Consider the following 21889-nt stretch of genomic DNA (forward strand, 5'->3'; position numbering starts at 1 on the left):
CATATTTATGTACGTGTATATGAAAGATAATGTGTGTGTTAGAGAGAGAGAGTGAGTGCTACTTATACATGCAAAAAAATACATACATGACAATACACAAATTCACTCTCTCTCTCTCTTTCTCTCTCTCTCTCTCTCTCTCTCTCTCTCTCTCTCTCTCTCTCTCTCTCACACACACACAAACACACACACACACACATGCACCTAGCTTCCATCCACCAAATCCACTCACAAGGTTTTGGTCGGCCCGAGCTCTACTCGATCTTCTTATCTCGATCTTTCTTGATCGTTTCTTGGTTTTCTCTCGGTCTTTTCTTGGTCTAATTTTTATCTTTTCTCAGTTTCGTCTCTCCCCGTTCATTCTTGTTTATTTTCCCCCTTATTTCCCCCCTTATCCCCTCCCACTATTTCCCCCTTATTGCAGACCAAATGGTTGGGACACAAGTGTGCCTTTAACCAGGATACTAATCTTACTTCAGTGGTTGGTTTTATTTATTCATTTGCGTATTTATTTTTTTCTTCTATCGGTTCTTTTTGTTTGCTTTCGTTGAAGTTTATCTGACACAACAGTGTTTATCTGTCTCATTAGGGTCGCTGTCATGTATAACAGGCATGTGTGTATGCGAATGTGTGTGTATGGGTGTGTATGGGTGCTGGGTAGATATCGTTATTGTCACCATTATTATCATCATCACCGTCATCACCACGACTACCATGACCAATACTATCACTCGCACCAACACAACTACCGCCACAATCACCACCACCACCACCACCACCACCACCACCAGCATTGCCATCAACATTGTCATCACAACCGCAGCTGTCACCAGCACCAACACCACCCCCACCATTGTCGCCACCGCCGCTGCCGCCGCTGCCGCCGCTGCCGCCGCTGCCGCCGCTGCCGCCGCTGCCGCCGCTGCCGCCGCTGCCGCCGCTGCCGCCGCTGCCGCCGCTGCCGCCGATGCCGCCGATGCCGCCGCTGCCGCCGCTGTTAGCATCAATTTTGATGAAATTCGAATCATAGGTATTCCAGTTCCTTAGAGAAAATATAACAGAAAAGTCTAATTCTTCAATTGCATGTAACATGGACAACGCCAGGTATCTCTGCTAGTATATATATATATATATATATATATATAGAGAGAGAGAGAGAGAGAGAGAGAGAGCGAGAGAATTTACAAAAAAACAAAAGACAAAGACGTGTGTGTAAACAACAAACAGGTGTATTAGTTTATACACACACACACACTCTTTTGTAAGTGTTACTGCTTTTGCAATGAAGCTCTCCTGACACCTGCCACCATGTTGTGCTTCAATGAACAAAGATTTTGCAAATGGCTTCTAACAAAGAAACGCATACCCAAGGCATGCAACAATGGAGCCCTCTAAGCTTGACCTTCCAAAAAATAACGACCCAGTCTCTCTCAAATACCACCTTCCCTTCCATTTTAAAAACAGACAGACAAGATTGGACAATATTGGACATTTAAAAATCACAGGAAAGTTATGGCACACACATACACACACATGCACACACACACACACACATGCGACAGGCTGCTTTCAGTTTCCGTCTACCAAATCCTCTCACAAGGCTTTGGTCGGCCCAAGGCTACAGTAGAAGACACTTGCCCAAAGTGCCATACAGTGGAACTGAACCTGGAACCATGTGGCTGGTAAGCAAGCTACTTACCACACAAAATAATAAAGGTGGCTGGACACAATATAAAACCAAAAAGGAAATAATTCACCATCACTAAAAGTGGCCAAGGGTGCAGAGAGCAGTGGCATTGCTAGAAATAGGAGTCAAAAACTCCTTAGCCATGAAAAGTCTTCTGTTCTATTTGAACTGCCACTTTTAGCGATGGTGAATCACTTCCGTTTTGGTTTTAAATTGTGTCCAGCCATTTTTATTTATATTATAATGATTGAAGAATTATTTTATAATTGTCACATGACCATTTGGTGATATCAGTTACTGATTTCTTTTGGCGCTGCCTATAATACTGACAGGTGTGAGTTCAAATATACGTATATATATATGTGTGTATATATATATGGGCGTGTATGTGTCATTGTGCTTATATTTGCTGCCCCTTCCCAACCATCTGTTAACAACCAGTGTTGGTTTGTATGCAACCTGTAGCTAAGTGGTTTAGCAAAAGAGGTCAATAGAATAAGAACCAGTCTGAGAAGAACAAAACAAGGACTGGGGGTACGGGGTTGGGGTCAATTCTTTTGACTAAACCCGTCATAACTGTGCTATGGCATGTCTGCAATTGAATGACCGAAACAGGTAAAAGATAATAGACTAACGCTGTTGTGGTTGTTGTTGTTGTTGTTATTGTGGTTGTGGTTGTTGTTGTGGTTGTTGTTGTGGTTGTGGTCGTTGTTGTTATTGTTGTTGTAGTGGTGGTGGTGGTGGTGGTTGTTGTTATCAACATCCTGTTGTTTTCCTCTTTAAGATTTTGATAACAGAGATAAAATCTTATCAAACCCAACACACTAATTTTCCCATAAACTAAAACAATTTCGGAATAAATTAATTTAATTTATTCTAATGTTCTTTTACTCCTTATGACACGTATAGCACAGTTATGGTTGTGTGGTTAAGAAGTTTGCTTCTCATCCATGAGGTTTCATGTTCAATCCTACTGGAAGCCACCTTGGACGAGTGTCTTCTATGGTCCCAGAGCCTTGTGAATAGACTTTGTAGATGGAAACTGAAAAAGTCATGGTGTGGCTGTGATAGATAGATAGATAGATAGATAGATAGATAGATAGATAGATAGATAGATAGATAGATAGTGAGAGAGGAGGAGAGGGGAAAGAGAGAAAGAGAGAGAGAGATAGAGAGAGAAAGAGAGATAGTGAGAGAGGAGGAGAAGGGGAAAGAGAGAAAGAGAGAGAGAGAGAGAGAGAGAGAGAGAGATATTGACAAACTGATAAACAGACAAACAGATAAACAGTTAGATAAAGACAAGAGAGAAAATAGGAGGAAAAGATATAAAAGTATAAAAGATAATGGAAACCGTTCTGCCAATATTGAAATACCAAGTGAATTTTGTAGATTAATTACACTGCATGATTAATTAACAATATGAAGTAATATTAAGAGTGTTATTAGCCAAGGTCATTTCATTCTGTGAAAATAGGTGGGTAATTATGCCGGACAAAATGTATAGCAGTATTTTGTGTTTGTATGGTCTGATTACAAATGGCAAGGTCAGCTTTACCTCTCATCCTGTCGGGTTTGATGAAATAAAGGTCAGTTGAGGCCTGGGGTTCACGCATTGTACCTGCAGTAGAAAGGTTTATTAAAGAGCTTTGCAGAATTGTTAGCACACTGCACAAAGTTCTTAGCAGTATTTCTGAGTTCTGAGTTCAAGTGATGTTGGGGGGACAAACACATACATACATATACATATATATGATGGGCTTCTTTCAGTTTCCGTCTACCAAATCTACTCACAAGGCTTTGGTCGGCCTGAGATTATAGTAGGATACACTTGCCCAAGGTGTCAAACAGTGGGACTGAACTCAGAACCATGTGCTTGGAAAGGAAGCTACTTACCACACAGCCACTCCTGCACCTATAGTGTGAAAATATTATACCACTCATGTAAAAATTAATTAAGATAACATATTGAGACCCTAGGATAAAACATATAATGGGCCCAGGAGCCAGCATGTTAAGAATACACATGTCTGTGGATTGTTCAGTCCCTTGCATGTTGATTTCATGAGAAGGCTGTTCCGATTATCAGATTAACAGGAACACTTGTGCCAGGAACTCCGAACCCAGACAGAGCTTTCAAGAACGAACGTTCCTACCTGCCCACAAGACCATGACAATCCACTTTTATTTCCTACATGGTTGGAACTCTAGTACTTTAACAAGATAGGAAACCAGCATTGACATTTATATTTAGCATAAAAAAAAACCCCACACTTTATATTGAGCAATGAGAAATAAATACAAACTGGTTTTGATTTAACTCTGGGATTTTCCTGATTTTATTTATGTAATTTTTCATAGAGAAATGACGGAGAGTATTTTTGTGTCTACCCATATTACGAAGTCTAATGAAATACTATTCTAATGAAATACTAATAATATTTCTGCTTGCACACACACACACACACACAAATACACATATATACACATGCATCCACACACACACACATATATATACATACGTACTAACATATTTAAGTGCAACCATATTCTTTTATTCTTTTATTTGTTGCAGTTATTTTGACTGCGGCCACGCTGGAGCACCGCCTTTAGTCGAGCGAATCGACCCCAGTACTTATTCTGTTGGTCTATTTCACTGAAACACTAAGTTACGGGGACATAAACACACTGACGTTGGTTGTCAACCAATGGTTGGGGGGAGAAACACAGACACACAAACATATATATAAATATGATGGGCTTCTTTCAGTTTCCGTCTACCAGATCCACTCACAAAGTTTTGGTCGGCTTGTGGCTATAGTAGAAGACACTTGTCCAAGGTGTCATGCAGCAGGACTGAACCCAGAACCTTGTGGTTGGGAAGCAAGCTACTTACCACACAATCTCTCCTGCGCCTATATATATTCTTTTATTCATTTATTCTTTTACTTGTTTCAGTCATTTTACTGTGGCCAAGCTGGAGTACCACCCTTTAGTCGAACAAATTGGCCCCAGGACTTATTTTTTGTAAACTTAGGACTTATTCTATCGGTTACTTTGCTGAACCACTAAGTTACGAGGGTTGGCAAGCCAGAAGGCTGCACCAGTCTCCAATCTGATCATAGAGTTTAATTAAATTAGACATAAGATTTAATTAAATTAAAACACATTAGTATAATAATACCTAAAATCTCCAAGAAGTTAAGGAGATAGACGAAGAATATGTTGTCTCTCTTCTATGCTGAAGTGGAGACAACATGTTCTTTGCCTATCTCCTTTAGAAAAAAAAATAATCACTGGGGTCAGTTCGTTCAACTAAAATTCGTTCAAGCAAGCTTCTTACCAGACTGCCGCTACTCCTTAAAAAGACTGCCATGCACTGCAAGAAAGAAATAAGAAAATGACACATTAAATGATAATGTGGTTGTTGATAGAAGACAAACTTGCAGCTCCTGGGCAAGTCTCCTTTGTTTATGGGTCTAATATGTCAATGCAATCTAGATCTAAACAACAGGAATGACAAGAACAACAATGAAAACAACAACAATGGCAACAATGCCGGCAACAGTAACAACAACATAGCAGTGACAGGAATGCAATTACTATTGAATGACTATTGCCACATAAATAGAACTATTGTAAGTTGAAGTAACTTGCTGTGTGACTTCAATGACCAAATGAACCAAAAAACTCTTTATACAATGGAAGTAGGTTAAACATTTTATGGCCACATTTTCCCTTTTTATTCATTGGTTATGCCTAACACTTGCAATTCCTAAGAGTTTCAAAATTAAAAACTCTTTTATTTACCAAGTTTAGTCATTCACGACGTTGACTAATCTACTTCTGGGTTGGTTTCCAGCATGCTGTAAAAATCACTGACAGCAAGGCAGTCCATTGTTATTATGACAGCACACCTATTCTGACAGGTAATATTCTTTTCTACTTTAGGCACCAGGCCCAACATTTTTGGGGAGGGGGGGAGGGCAGTTGATTGCATCGACCCCAGTACACAACTGGTACTTAATTTATCGACCCTGAAAGGATGAAAGGCAAAGTCAACCTCGGCAAAATTTGAACTCAGAACGTAAAGACAGACGAAATACTGCTAAGCATTTTGCCCGGCGTGCTAACGTTTCTTATTTCTTTATTACCCATAATGGGGCTAAACATAGGGGGGACAAACAAGGACAGACAAAGGGATTAAGTTGATTACATCGACCCCAGTGCGTAACTGGTACTTAATTTATCGATCCCGAAAGGATGAAAGGCAAAGTCGACCTCGGCGGAATTTGAACTCAGAACGTAAAGACAGACGAAGTACCGATAAGCATTTCGTCCGGCGTGCTAACGTTTCTGCCAGCTCGTCGCCTTACTCAGAGGTAATATTGTGCTTGCACAGCTAGACTGGTGATATAACTAGTTTTGATGGGCGTTTGGGCTTGTCAACCTTGGAAGATAGCCAGATAAGGGGGAGGACAGCTTGACTTCTGCATCTTGCTCACTACTACAAATCTGTTGCATGGTTAGATCATGGGAAGTTAGTAAGCTTCAAGCATAAAACACAGCTAGTATAGATGACAAAAGGTGGACAATATATGATTAAAAAGGGTTTATTAACCCTTGTAAGCTACGCACTTTCTCCCATATTGAAATCAAAGGAAGTTTCGATAAGCTGACAGTCATCATAGAATTCATGGTTTAGCAAGTAAAGTTACTAAAAACACGAATAAAAATCAGAAAATGTAAGGAATGGAAAAGGTAAATAAACATTACAAATGTTTCATAACTAAAACGATTTATTACATAACTTGTACAAACACCTAAAACCTGATTAACTAATCTTCAGATCCTATTTGCTTCAAGTTGTTTATATTTTTTATATAATCTCCTTCATTTAACATCTGTGTTCTGTACAGGCATCAGTTGGAGACACACACACACACACACACACACTACATTTGCGAAAATAAAAAGTCCTATATATCTACTTTAGGCACTTTGTGAAATCAGAAACAAAAATAAAACATACATACATACATTCACACATATACACACACACACACACACACACACACACACACACACACACTTTTATTGAAGCTTCAAAATCTTCAACAGTTTATATAGATTTATTACAAACATATTACTTCCCTCCTTGTTTTGCATTTATGTGGTTACTCATGTATGCGTATGTGTTTACTTGTGTGTGTGTGTGTGTGTGTGTGTGTGTGTGTGTGTGTGTGTGTGTGTGTGTGTGTGTGAAGGGTGTATATTCTGTGTGTGTCAACAATGACAGATTCGTTGTGAATATTAACCTTACACATTAATTTTATGACAAATCTTAGTGGAAAACTTTTATTATACCTTTGCTTAAAACAACAACCATATGCCAATGATATATATGGTGTATGAGATATAAAATGCATATATTATATCTCTTACATATATATAAAAACTCGATCATTGCTTAGAAAATATTTTTCATTTTTAACCTCTTATATAGTACACACTAGGGATTTTGACCTTTAAATTTTGGGAAAAAAATGCGGATTATACTCGAGGATTTACAGTATATATATATATATATATATACATGTATATATATATAGTTTTAGGGAAAAGAACCAAGGTTCATGAAACTTAATTTAATTTCAATTTTTAATAAATTGAATTTAATTGAGTTTTTACCTGTAAATTTGGATTTTTATCCCTAATAATATTATTATTATATATACATGTATATATATATGTATTTATGAATGTATATATATGTATATATATATATATATATATATATATATATATATATATATATATATATATATATATATATATATATATATATATATATTTATATTTATATATGTGGCTACACCAGATCAGATTGGAGTCTGGTGTGACCATCTGGTTCACCAGTCCCCAGTCAAATTGTCCAACCCATGCTAGCATGGAAAGCAGACGTTAAATGATGATGATGATGATGATGATGTATGTGTGTGTATATATATATATATATATATATATATATATATATATATATATATATATATATATATATATGTATGTATGTATGTATGTATCTATATGTATATGTATATATATGTATGTATGTATGTGTGTGTGTGTGTGTGTGTCTGTCTGTTTGTCTGTCTTTGTATCGCCACCATAACTTAGCGGTTCGGCAAAAGAGACAGATCGAATAAGTGCCAGGTTTCCAAACAATAAATCCTGGGGTCAGTTTCTTCTAAAGGTGGTGCTCCAGCATGTCCGCAGCCACATGACCAAAACAAGTGAAACAACAATTAACTATGCCATTTGAATCCTGAGCAACGCCCGGTATCTTTGATTGTATAATATATAATTTGTACATATGTATACAAGTAAAATATATATATGTATATGTATATACGCATATATACATGCACACACATGCACAAACACACATCTGTATGTGTGCATACATGCATCATTCCTCCAATCTCTTGTGTACTCTCTTATATTTGAACTACATGACATATAAAGGTTTAAAATTGCAGCATGGAAGATATTTTTTTTTTCTTTTTTCGTTGTATTTTTAATTCATTGAATTTTAGCCACCAACACTCCCTGTTCTAAGATAAGTGGGGTCGCTTTGGTGACGGAAGTTCAAATGTTTGTGTTTATTTAGCAATCACCGAATATTGTACTGATATACACACATATGTACTGTAAGTAGATCCGGGAATATTTCGATATGTGTGCACACACCAATGCTATGTATGTATGCATATATATACATGTTTATGTGTACATATGTACATCTATGTCTGTGTGTGTGTGTTTGTATACACACACATATATATATATATAAATATATATATATATATATATATATATATATATATATATATATATATATATATATATATATATTTGTATATATATTTATATATATATCTATCTATCTATTTATCTATCTATCTATCTATATATATATATATATATATATATATATACACATATATATTTGTATATAGACAGACATACACACATATTTGCATACATACATACATACACACGCATACATACACACACAAACACACACACACACACACACACACATATATATATATGCAAGTACATGTAAGTGCACACACATGCATATGTGTATATACGTGTACATACATGTGCAGGACTGGAGGTTATTAACTTATACAATCTAAATAAGGAATAAACACCTAAAATTAAAGCCTTCCATTGGTCAGTTTTTCAGCCAACACAAAACTTATCAGCACTCTTAGAATACTTTCTCATTCACCAATATAAATGGACAACCGGAACAGACCAAGTGAAGAAGCTACAGTGAGTAGTATACAGAGCCTGGCACAGCCTTCTGGCTTGGCAGCCCTCAGTCAAACCGTCCAACCCATGCCAGCATGGAAAGCAGACGTTAAACGATGATGATGATGATAATGATGATGATATCCCATATAAATTATGTAGAAGATTTTAACACTTGTAGTATTGAATAGTTTGAAGTTATGTTTATGCTTTAAAAGCAGAAAGATATACAAAACCCACAAGAACAGTGAAAAGTTATAGCTTACACCACCACTGCTGCCGTCGAAGCCACCACCACCAACAACAACAACACCACCACTTTTAAGTGGCACCTGCACCTAAAAAGGACAAGCCTCTATGTGCAGAAGACTGTGATTTTATTTAGCTTGATGTATCTTATCAAGTTCAGCAAATCGCCACATCTCTCAGTTCCTTATCATTTCCCCGAGAACCAGGAGATGTGGCAATCCATATATATATATATATATACATATATATATGAGAGTATTGTAGTTCGCTTGAAGCATTGTGTATTGTTTGTAAAGAATAAAAAGTTTAGGAAGGTATAACAAAGCACTATAGAACAGGGTGTCCCAAAAAGATGTACTCATTGTTTGACTTCCCAGTACTCATGCATTTTGAGTTCAAGTAGATGTTCATTGAATGACTCTCCCCAGACACAACAGAATATGCTTCAACACACGAACTCACATAAAGAATCTTGCAAACCAAATCCATCATCGTCGTTGTTTAACGTCCGCTTTCCATGCTAGCATGGGTTGGACAATTTGACTGACGACTGGTGAAGCCAGATGGCTACACCAGGCTCCAATCTGATTTGGCAGAGTTTCTACAGCTGGATGCCCTTCCTAACCTTAAAATGATATATATATATATATATATACTCATGAGGTAGTATCAAAAAGTTCCTGGTCTAGTTTTGTTGTGTGCCAACAGATGGCAGCATATGGTTGGATGCACAGTGAGAGCTAGGAGTGACTGTCATGAGAAATATCACTGTATTTTCTTTGCAAATTGTGAAATTTGTGTTTTTGTGATCACATGTATGCTGTAGTTTGTGATTTTGTCATGGACAGGAACAAAGAGCTGACATGAAATTTTGTGTTAAACTTGGGAAATCTGCTACAGAGACATTGAGCATGCTTCAGCAAGTTTACAGCGATGAGACAATGAGTCATATGCAATGTTTCAAGTGGCCCGGGCACTTTAGAAGTGGAAGAATGTTCCTGGAAGACAATGAGCGATCTGGAAGTCCTGCCATGAGGTCATTTCTGGAAATGTGGCATTGTGCATTGAGAATTCTTCCCCCCCTCCCCCAGGGCCAGACCATCAACTGAGAGTTCTACTGTGATGTTTTGAAGCATTTGAAGGAAGACATTTGGCGAAAGCAACCAGATCTATGGAGCATGAAGAACTGGATTCCTCGTGATAACAATGCACTCCTCAATTGTGAGTCTCCCCTCTAGAACACCACACCCGTTGGATGTAGATGAAAAAAAAAATCCTACTGTATTCTTAAAATCAAATATAGGCACAGTCCTGGTTGTGTGGTAAGAAGCTTGCTTGCCAACCACATGGTTCCTGGTTCAGTCCTCTGCATGGCACCTTCGGCAAGTTTCTTCTGCAATAGCTTTGGGCCATACAAAGATTTCAGTCATTGTCAAACACTTCCTTGTAAAACAGATATATGCCAGCATGGAAGGTGAATGTTAAATGATGATGATGATGATGATGATGATGATGATGATGATGATGATGATGATGATGATGATGATGATGATGATGATGATGATGATGATGATGATGATGATGATGATGATGATGATGATGATGATATATATGTATTTTAATTATTTTATTTGATTTAATTTTACTCTGCGTATACCATACCATGAGGTTATCCTGAAAAAGGAGTTGCTTATCTATTGGTAAATATCCCAAATTTGTAATAATAATTATATATATATATATATATATATATATATATATATATATATATATATATATATATATGAGAAGGGATTACCACTAAGTGGACATCCATTATGCTAGAGATAGACCATCTACAGTCAAACCACAAAAGAAAAGAATGTTCTCTAGGGAAATTTATCCAATTTATCACCTTTATTATTTAAATTTATATATGTGTGTGTGTGTGTGTGTGTGTGTGTGTGTGTGTGTGTATGTATATATGTATGTATATATATATATATGTGCGTATATATGTGTGCGTATATATATATATATATATATATATATATATATGTGTGTGTGTGTGTGTGTGTGCGTATATATATATATATATATATATATATATATACCCTACTTCAGTTTAATGTGAAATTGTACATGTAATCTAACATACACACATCAATGCATGTATATATATATGTATTATATATACATGTGTGTGTGTGTGTGTGTTTATATATGCACATAAATGAAAATACTAGAGAAAACATTGTCTTTTCTATTGTTCTATATTTAGAATGCGTTTATTCTATTTCCTCCTTGACATACAAATAGATTTGTTTGTTTTCCCTGTTTGTTGGATTTTATTTTCCTGAAGTCTTCCTTTGTTACCACTAAAACATCAGTCCGTTTGCTGTTCCTGTAATTATTCTCTACACCCTCTCCCCCCACCCCACTCACACAGACACACACACACACACATTATCTTTTATGTTTAGCTTTTACTGGTGTCAGTCATTGGAATGGGCCCATACTGGAGCAATTGCTTTCAAGGGTCTTAACCAAACAAATCACCCACCAGTATGTTTTCTTTTCTTTTTTTGTTTTGTTTTAGTTCTCCTACTCATTCTATCGGTTCCTTTTTGTCATACTGCCAAGTTATGGTAGCATATAACATAGCTGCACTGGATGTCAACTGGTGGTGGTGGAGGACAAATGCAGCACAAGTTCAGATACATGTAGAAATATATATATATATATATATATATATATATATATATATATAAATTTAATAAATGAAGTAATATGCATGTGTTAAATGAATTCTTTTATTTCCGACATATGTTTCGAAGATTACAAATGGTTCCTTCCAAAGGAATAAGTGATGTTGATAAAGATGTAATCTTCTCTTCGGGGAAATACATAGGATCCAACTTAACCGTAAGACATTTTAACCGAATGTGACAACTGTGGGTAGAGAAGATTGCTACGTATCTTATTTGACAACACTACCTACCTACCTTCCTGCCTGCCTGCCTGTCTGTCTAAACTACCTGTCTATCTATCTATCTATCTATCTATCTATCTATCTATCTATCTGTTTGTCTGTCTGTCTCTCTGTTTATCTATTTGTATATCTATCTATCTATCTTTCACACAATTTCTCTTTCTCCATCCTTCTCTCTCTCTCTCTCTCTCTCTCTCTCTCTCTCGGTATTTTTCTCTCAACAACTTTTCTCGTCTCCTTCTTCTCAATATATGTTGTGACAGGGTTATCTCTGTTTTTAGTGAAATGGTATACCCCTTCCCACATGGCAAAGTGATATGATCCAGTAGATTCGTTGTACAAGTTCACAATTGGATTCAGTGTCAGTTACACGATACATACGAGGTTGAGATACTGTCAAGGTAGACGTTTCAAAGTCTACCTGCGTTAGCACAATAGATGAGTCAAAGATAATAAGATGTGGAATACCGTACACAACAATCTCTACTTTTGATTCCTCCCCTTCTTTCCACCATCACAACAATAGATCTTTTGATAGCCAGACATGCGGAAATAAGCTTCTCTTTTATACTGTGTACATGTATGTGTGCATATAATCACTGTTATAATCACAGCCATTACTATTTTTACCACCATGGCCACTGCCACCACCACTGCCACCACCGCAATCATCACCTTCCTAGATTCTTGTCATTCTTTATACATAGAAACGTAACAAAATTTCTAGCCATACCAAAATAGATGTGACATAAATAATCAGGTTGTAAATGCTGTTGGAATTCCCTGAAACGAGAAGAATTCCATTTCCTGATCAACAATTATTTATTATTTTCGTCAATCTGCAACTGATGGAATTAGAAAAGAAAATAATATAATACATATAGACTGCCAAGCTGTATCGGCCTTTGCCTTTCCCTTGGATAACACTGGTGGCATGGAGAGAGGAGGCCGGTATGCATGGGTGACTGCTGGTCTTCCATAAACAACCTTGCTTGGACTTGTGCCTGGGAGGGTAAATTTCTAGGTTCAATCCCAGGGTCAGTCATAACCGAAGGGGGTCTCAGCAGCAGCACTTAATATTTACTGAGCATAAATTGAAACAGCTGTAAGGGACGATGATTAATTTGCTGTAATAATTATTAACTTCTCAATCTCCATTTTCTTCTTCTTCTTCTTATATATATATATATATATATATATATATATATATATATATATACCTATTATTTTAAGGAAATGAATTCCCGAAAAACACTAGGTATTGAACCAGTATTTCCTTGGATGAAACTATCCCTTCATGAGGTTAACATAACCTCTAATCGACTATGTATATGTATGTATGTATGTATGTATGTATGTATGTATGTATATATATATATATATATATATATATATATATATATATATATATATAATGTATGTATGTGTGTGGCGTTATTCATACATATATGTATTTATGCACGTGACCTTCCAGACATACCTTATGAATTGTGCTAACGGTGTTTTTAATCTTCCAATAAACAAAAGAATAAATATGTCCGGGGAATTTTAGAATGATTGGAGTAAATTTTCAAGATTTTTACTTCTACAGAAAACACGAAATTATAATTACACTTTTGATATTCCGTAGCTTTTCAGTTTTGTTTTTTTCAAGCAGTACTGCTGCAAAGATGTATCTTATTGAAACGACCAAGAGATGGCGCTATCTAGGTGTTGTGATTGAGGGATGAAATGATAATAAAATTATTAAGTAACATCATTACTATGACAGAAGATGTGACCGACTAAAGGAGTATTTCATAAGATAAGGGGGACTTTCAACGACCGCAGCAGTAGTAACAACAGGAAGCAACAACAATCAGCACCTTACCACCACCACCACTACCACCAGCAACAACAACAACTACAATTATAAGTACTTTAAACCGGTTCTGTTAATATTCGAGTGTCATAAATGGCTCTCGTCTTAGGATTACGATATGTCACAAAGGTAAGAAGTTCACCGAATAGAAAGAAGATCACCATAAATACCCAGCAACAAGAATATTTCATGAGTGAATGAACGAATGTGTGTGTGTGTATTTAAGTATGTGTGCATGTGTATCAAATATGTGTAATCTATTTCATCTGTACATGTAAACGCGTGCAGGTAATATAATATAATATATATATATATATATATATATACATAATACGGCCGAATAGTCGAGAAGTTAGCATTGCAGCCACATGTTCGATCTCCTGTCCGATTCTACTGCGTTACATCTTGGGGCAAATGTAATTTTCTTTTCTTTAATACTCGGGTGTCGGCTCAAAGCGCTGTCAGCGAAATTAGGGTAGATGAAAGCTGCGTAGAAACCTGTCCGGTGGATGGTAGGTACTACCTGTAATTCCAACTGATACAGTCTTGTCGCACTAATTATGTTCGGGTGGATTAAGTGGATACATGACCCTGGAATACCCGGCCACTTACATGTTTATTCAAAGAGCAGGTAATTCAGTTGCTTGAGCAAACTGAATCCTAATTGTCAATTCTGAAATCTCTATTACGAGATGCTAGTAGTAATTCTACTGAACAGTAAATGGTTGTTACCACCTCAACGTGGATGTTCCGTACAGAACACCTTTACTACCCTTTTAACCCCAGGAGGACATCTCCTGCTCGTTAACGACGCACTCTCTGTGTAATATAACGGACACAGCGTACCGTTAACCAGCTGGAGATGTCCTCCTGTACAAGCATTACTTTTATGTACATATATTCATACATATATGTACAAGATAATCACGAAAGAATACCATATATACATATGTGAGTGTATATATATATATATATATATATATATATATATATATATATATATATAGTGGATCGAATCCACTTCATGCATGCAAGATCCACTACATATATGTGTATGTGTGTGTGTATGAACATAAACAATTTTGTCTGTGTAATTAATCATAATAATAGTAAATAGCCATAGTAATTACACGTTCCATTGCTGATTCATAAACTAATATTTACATTTATTACATGTGGAAGGAGGAAATTCTGAATGTCTACAATTATTCTAATATGTGCTGTTTTATGTCTATACAAATATACAATAAACTTTTAATGAACACACTCTATCTAAACGTAATTTACTTACGTAATATAAAGAACATCTGACCGAGATCTATCTATCTATCTATCTGTCTGTCTGTCTGTCTATCGATCGATAGATCAAGCAGAATACCCAAAGCCGGATGTATAAAGTGTTATAATTGAGCATTTCCTGTAAAATAAAGGGTTTCTCCCTACTTTTCTGGTCTCTTGTTCGTCGTAGTGTGATACTCAGCCAACTGTGGTATGCCGATGATAGGCATACCACAGTTGGTCAGAGTTGATATGCCTATATAAGCATAGCATATATATATACACTCACTGACACACTGACACACACACACACACGTTGCTTCTGCTAAATATATATTTGTATGTATGTCTATTTTTATGTCAAGCTATGTCTGTAAAATCAATTTAACATTAACTAAAGAACTGCACTATTTTTGAAGACTACATATTTATCGAACTTTTTATAATTGGGGATTTTAGTGACTTCTAAGTTTCGGCCTGCTACCATTCGGTCGGACTCCGTCTCTCTTTCTCTCTCCATATATACAGTGGCGGACTGGCCAGGTCACCAGCTTTGCCCGATAGCAAGTGGGTCCCTGTGTCATTAGAATCTATATATGGGGGCCCATGTTAGTATCTAAGGGGTCCATCCCCTCAAGTTCGAGAATTTTTTATTCACTCCTGGAAGACTACATTATTTCAGCCTGGCAGTGCTTGTAGACAGTTTGAAAAGAATACTTTAAAAAGAAAATTAAATGATAACGTTGTAGTTGTGGTTGGGCCCCCTTAGTCTATTGGCAACCAATATTTTAAAACTCAGTCCGCCAGTATATATTGTCAGGGCCGGATGAAACACGTATAAATGTAAGGCGTTCTAACTATCTAAAACCCGTCCTTTGATATATCTCAACCTGTGTTATCAATGTGTCCTTCCCAAATTTGGGAAGGGGGTTGTTATATCTTGCAGTTTAAGCGATCGCGTCGGAACTTTCTCCTTCGTCTCATGATGTATCATGCATTACTGTATCTCTATGTACAGAGATGTGCATCGACGTATGCAATGCATCTCTATGCTTATGTGTACGACTGTTTGCACATTTTAAATGTCGGTGTGCCTCTGTTATTAGTCAATATGTGTTGATAGTGTTTTTTTTTTTTATATAAACATACTTTGGTACGTATCTGTTATATAAGTTTATCAGTATTCCAATAAAGTGCGTGTAGGACTCTCTCTCTCTCTCTCTCTTCCCTCTCTCTCTCTCTCTCCCCCCTCTCTCTCTCTCTCTCTCTCTCTGTATGTGTATCTTTTATCTTTCACTTGTTTCCACACAATTTGTGTACCAAATTCACTCACAGGGGAATGGTCAGCCCCGGTCTATATTAGAAAACGCACCTCCAAGTTGCCGTGCATAGGGACCGATCCTCAAAACCATTTGGTTACGTTGCAAAGTGACCTTAACAACACAGCCATGATAATAAACATAATTAAGTCCATATGTGCGTGTATACATACATACATACATACATACATACATACATATCTATCTGTCTGCCTGTCTGCCTGTCTGTCAGTCAGTCTGTCTGCCTATCTATCTATCTATCTGCCTCTGGCTGTCTATCTATCTATCTATCTATCATATCTGTCCGTCTGTCCTTCCGTCTATCCATCCATCCATCCATCCATCCTGTCTGTCTGTCCGTCCATCCATCATATCTGTCTGTCCGCCCGTCCGTCTACACACACACACACACACACACACACACACATTAAATATGTCTATTGGTCTGTCTGTATAGTGTATGTGTATATGTTCACAAACACATCATTTACCCCCCCCCCCTCTCATGCTGGTGTACTGTTGCACAGGTTATCACAGCCCAAATCAGTTATTTAGAGTTCTTATTTCATATCACAGGATGTATTCGATGCAGTTTGTCCTGGGATCAACACTATAAAGATTGTAACCATCATCATCATTATCATCATCGTTTGACGTCCGCCTTCCATGCTGGCATGGGTGGGACGGTTTGACAGGAGCCGGCCAGGCAGAAGCCTGCACCAAACTTCTGTGACTGTTTTGGCTGGATGCTCTTCTTAGCACTAACCTCTCAGCAGAGTGGACTTATATGTGGCACAAGCACAGGTAAGGTCAGTTTTGGCAAGGTTTTTACAGCTGGATGCCCTTCCAAACGCCAACCACTTTACAGTGTGGACTGGGTGCTTTTTAAGTGACACCTGCACTGGCAGGGTCACCAAGTAACTTGCAAGGCAAGGAATCTTTGAGAGGGGAGGGGACATTGGAGGAGGTGATCTTGTGTTGGATGGTGAAAGGTTATAATGAGACAGAGAGAGAGAAACAGGTGTCTTACTGTAGAGGAGGTACATGGTTACCTGGCCAATGTACGTAACGAATGCGCGAACACATAGAAAATGTGACGTCATCGTCGTTGTGGTGGTGGTAGTAAAAGCTGTCGTTTACGATAGGTGGCTAAAAGAAAGATGATACTCTTAAATTTTTGTAATGCAAATAAGTGAATGAAAATATATTTTAGTTGGTAGCCAAGAGCTTACTGAATCTTTTGATATCCCATACGTCAAAAACGGCAACTCGGTTTTGGAATGCATAAGGAACATACATATATAAACTCTAATTTTTATATATATATATATATATATATATATATATATATATATATATATATATATATATATATAGGATCTATTTTAAAACGGGGGCCACATTTTTCATTAATGTTTTACGTAGTGTTTTTGGTACGGAAAGACTTTCAAACTTCGTATACTTATCTATTTTGTGTTATAGAACAGAAAAATATTTTTGTATTCGAATTTATTTCATGTAAAAAATTGTCTTATTTCGATAATTTCAACCAATCACTGACAAGTATTCAGTTGTTTACATTTACTCCTTTGGTGTAAAGCGTATTTAATCTCCATACCTTCGTTTTATTTGCTTTTTTCATTTTAAATTTGCTTTAACCCTAACCCTAACCGTAGGGTTAGGGTTAGAGTTAGGGTTAATTGTTTCAGAATCGTTTGTTTATGTAGTCGGCACTTAATGTATATCGGCTGAATGGACGTCAGTGATTGGTTGAAATTACAGAAATACGACAACTTTAACATGGAATAACTTCTGGATTTCTTTTTTTTTTAAGAAGACTAAGAGAAAAAGATGTTTTATATGACACATTGTACCAGTGTTCCAAGTTTCAAAGTGTTTCGTTAATGAAAAATGTGGCCCCCGTTTTTAAAAAGATCCTATATATATATATAGCAATTAGAAAATGGAGGATAATATGCTGTACCCAACGACTTACAGACAGTGTATTCCGTTGAATTAACTTATTTTGTAACTGAACACTATATCTATATATATATATATATTAATATTATCTCGGTTGAAAAAACTTCGATAATGTAAATATATTAATAGTTACCAGGGTAGCAAAAATCACACAAAAACTGGGATATCATACCCGGTTAATAGGTAGAAATACCATGTTAAAGTGATGTATTTTGAGTAGATATGAAGAATAATAATAAATGGAGCAAAACGCGTATAATCAATAAGTTCCTTTCAAGCACTATATATATATATATATATATATATATATATATATATAAAGTGCTTGTTTAACCCAGCTGTCACCAAATTGCTGGCCGGATCCAGTTTAGTTTGTGAAATTCGGATATGTGCGCACTAGGTGTGATATAACCATCTTATTGCTAACGTCACCTTCTTTGATAACTTTTCGCTTAATAAATATGTTTGTTATCTTTATTTATTTATTTATATTTTTTTTTGCGCATTTTTTGCATTGTATTATCTAGCTCGTCTTGAGAAAAGTTTGGTGATCCCTGGTTTAACCGAACTCTTTAAGAGTTCGGTTACACGAACAAAAGCAACTGTCTTCTTTTTTATATATATATATATATATATATATATATTAGGTTCATTACGATCCCCAAAATAGTAGTATAAGCCTGAAGGAATATACGTGTGTGAATATATATATATATATATATATATATATATATATATATATATATATACGCTGTAAACCGGGCGGTGTACGTCGCTGGATTTCGGTTGACTGGTTTGTTTACATTCTGTAAGAAAATAACGATGGTAGGTTGCGTGCCGTCGATTATTCTTTCACCCTCTTGGATGATGTGTGTGTTTTGCTAATAATAGTATTGGTGATGGCAATAATGCGACCCTGATGAGATGGAGTATCCAGAAATTTGTAATATGTTGTAATTTGTTACAATATTTTACGAGACATCTGATGATGTGGTTTATTTTTCCGGGATACCCTATTGAAATGTGCATAGGTTTGGCTTATTGTGGTTGTTTCTGTTATTATAATTGTTGCTGCAATAAAGTATCTTCAATGCATTGATTTTGAGCTCTATCCTTTTTTTAAGAGACATGTATACATATATATATACAAAAACTCAACTGTGAGTTTTTGGCTAAGACTGTTAACAGATACTATATATTTTGTAAAATTTGTTTTATAAAAGTATATATTTAATATATATATATATATATATATATATATATATATATATACACACCCACCTCTGTAGAATATTACATTCTACTTGGAAATTTCAGAGTGTACTAGTAAAGTTTCACTTGAAGCTCTTCAAAACACTCTCACTACTATAAATTAATTTTCTCCAACAGGATATGTTTCGTTGCTGCTCACCAATCATATACTCGCTTTTTCTCTATAATCATTTTACACATATCGTTAAAAGCGACGAGCAATTCAGGCACTTATCGCTGTAGCATATAATAGGAGCTTTGTACATATATTTACATATCTGGATCTATATACATATATTTATATAATATATGTAATGTAATATTAAGGTGAGTTTTGCACTCTACACCTGTCATTTTTTTACTATTATTTTTTTTTTGCCTTCTTTCTCTTTGTTTAATTTTTTTTACATTCCACTTGTTTGTCATGGTCGTGGATTTTCTTTTCATTTTCATTCTTTTCTTCATTCTTTTCCTCCTTTAACTATCTTTTTCTTGTTGATATATTTATATATATATATATATATATATATATATATATACTCGAAATTGGGAGTAGATTGAAACCCGACGTGTTTACTTGTCCTATTTTTCATTTTTTTCATTTTTTTTATTGTTGTTTCCATATTTTCCTCGGTTTTTCCGCGCTTGTTTACGTATTTCATGTTACTTGCACCGCTGGTGACGTCCTGTGCCCGTATATGCATCTATATATATATATATATATATAGTTTTAGGGAAAATAACCAATTTTCAAGAACTCATCGATGAAAATCCATATTATACTATACTCATTTATTGTGCTTTTAATTATTAATTTTTCTATATGTGATAGTGGATTTTCATCGATGAGTTCTTGAAAATTGGTTATTTTCCCTAAAACTATATATATTTTATATATACTTTATCTATAAGGCTCAATTTAATTTTTTATAAATTGATTTTAATTGAGTTTTTTACCTGTAATTTTGGATTTTGTCCCTAATAATATTATTATTATATATATATATATATATATATATATATATATATATATATATTTATATATATATATATATATATTTATATATATATATATATTTATATATATATATATATATATATATTTATATATATATATATATGTATATTTATATATATATATATATATTTATATATATATATATATATATATATTTATATATATATATATATGTATATTTATATATATATATATATATTTATATATATATATATATATTTATATATATATATATATATTTATATATATATATATATATATATTTATATATATATATATATATTTATATATATATAATCTCATTCCAGGGTGAAAAACTAGAGGTAGTCGATAGCTTCCGCTATCTGGGCGACCAAGTTAGTAGTGGGGGTGGGTGCGCTGAAAGTGTAGCTGCTAGAATAAGAATAGCCTGGGCAAAGTTTAGAGAGCTCTTACCCCTGCTGGTGACAAAGGGACTCTCACTCAGAGTAAAAGGCAGACTGTATGACGCATGCGTACGAACAACCATGCTACATGGCAGTGAAACATGGGCTGTAACTGCTGAGGACATACGTAAGCTCGCAAGGAATGAAGCCAGTATGCTCCGTTGGATGTGTAATGTCAATGTGAATACCCGTCAGAGTGTAAGTATCTTGAGAGAAAAGCTGAACATTAGAAGCATCAGTTGTGGCGTGCAAGAGAGACGATTGCGCTGGTATGGACATGTGGTGAGAATGGAGGAGGATAGCTGCGTGAAAAAGTGCCACACCCTAACAGTTGAGGGAACCCGTGGAAGAGGTAGGCCCAGGAAGACCTGGGCTGAGGTGGTGAGGCAAGACCTTCGTACATTGGGCCTCACCGAGGCGATGACTACGGACCGAGACCTTTGGAAATGGGCTGTGCGTGAGAAGACCCCGGCAAGCCAAGTAAGATCGTTGCCAGTGCCCCTGGACTGGTTCTTGTGCGGGTGGCA

The 21889-nt window shown here is 35.8% G+C and overlaps 1 protein-coding gene across 6 annotated transcripts in view; it reads left to right on the forward strand.

Annotated features, from left to right (window-relative positions):
* Positions 1–5493: 5493 nt before the first annotated feature.
* Positions 5494–21889, forward strand: part of LOC106880595 (malonyl-CoA decarboxylase, mitochondrial) — a 35130-nt gene continuing 18734 nt past the window's right edge. The window contains exon 1 of one of the 6 annotated variants that reach the window (XM_052974248.2): positions 5494–5613. Coding sequence is in view for 3 of the 6 variants with exons in the window: in XM_052974246.2 (XP_052830206.1) it covers positions 14182–14217 (36 nt within the window). In the remaining 3 variants the exon portion in view is untranslated. Of the gene's footprint in view, positions 5614–6421; positions 6446–13860; positions 14218–20072; positions 20247–21889 lie in introns of those variants that run through there. The other 5 variants (XM_052974247.2, XM_052974246.2, XM_089365649.1 and 2 more) reach the window with 5 other exon arrangements.

Source organism: Octopus bimaculoides, chromosome 18 (assembly GCF_046866305.1).
Source record: "Octopus bimaculoides isolate indiv1 chromosome 18, ASM4686630v1, whole genome shotgun sequence".
Taxonomy (NCBI): domain Eukaryota; kingdom Metazoa; phylum Mollusca; class Cephalopoda; order Octopoda; family Octopodidae; genus Octopus; species Octopus bimaculoides.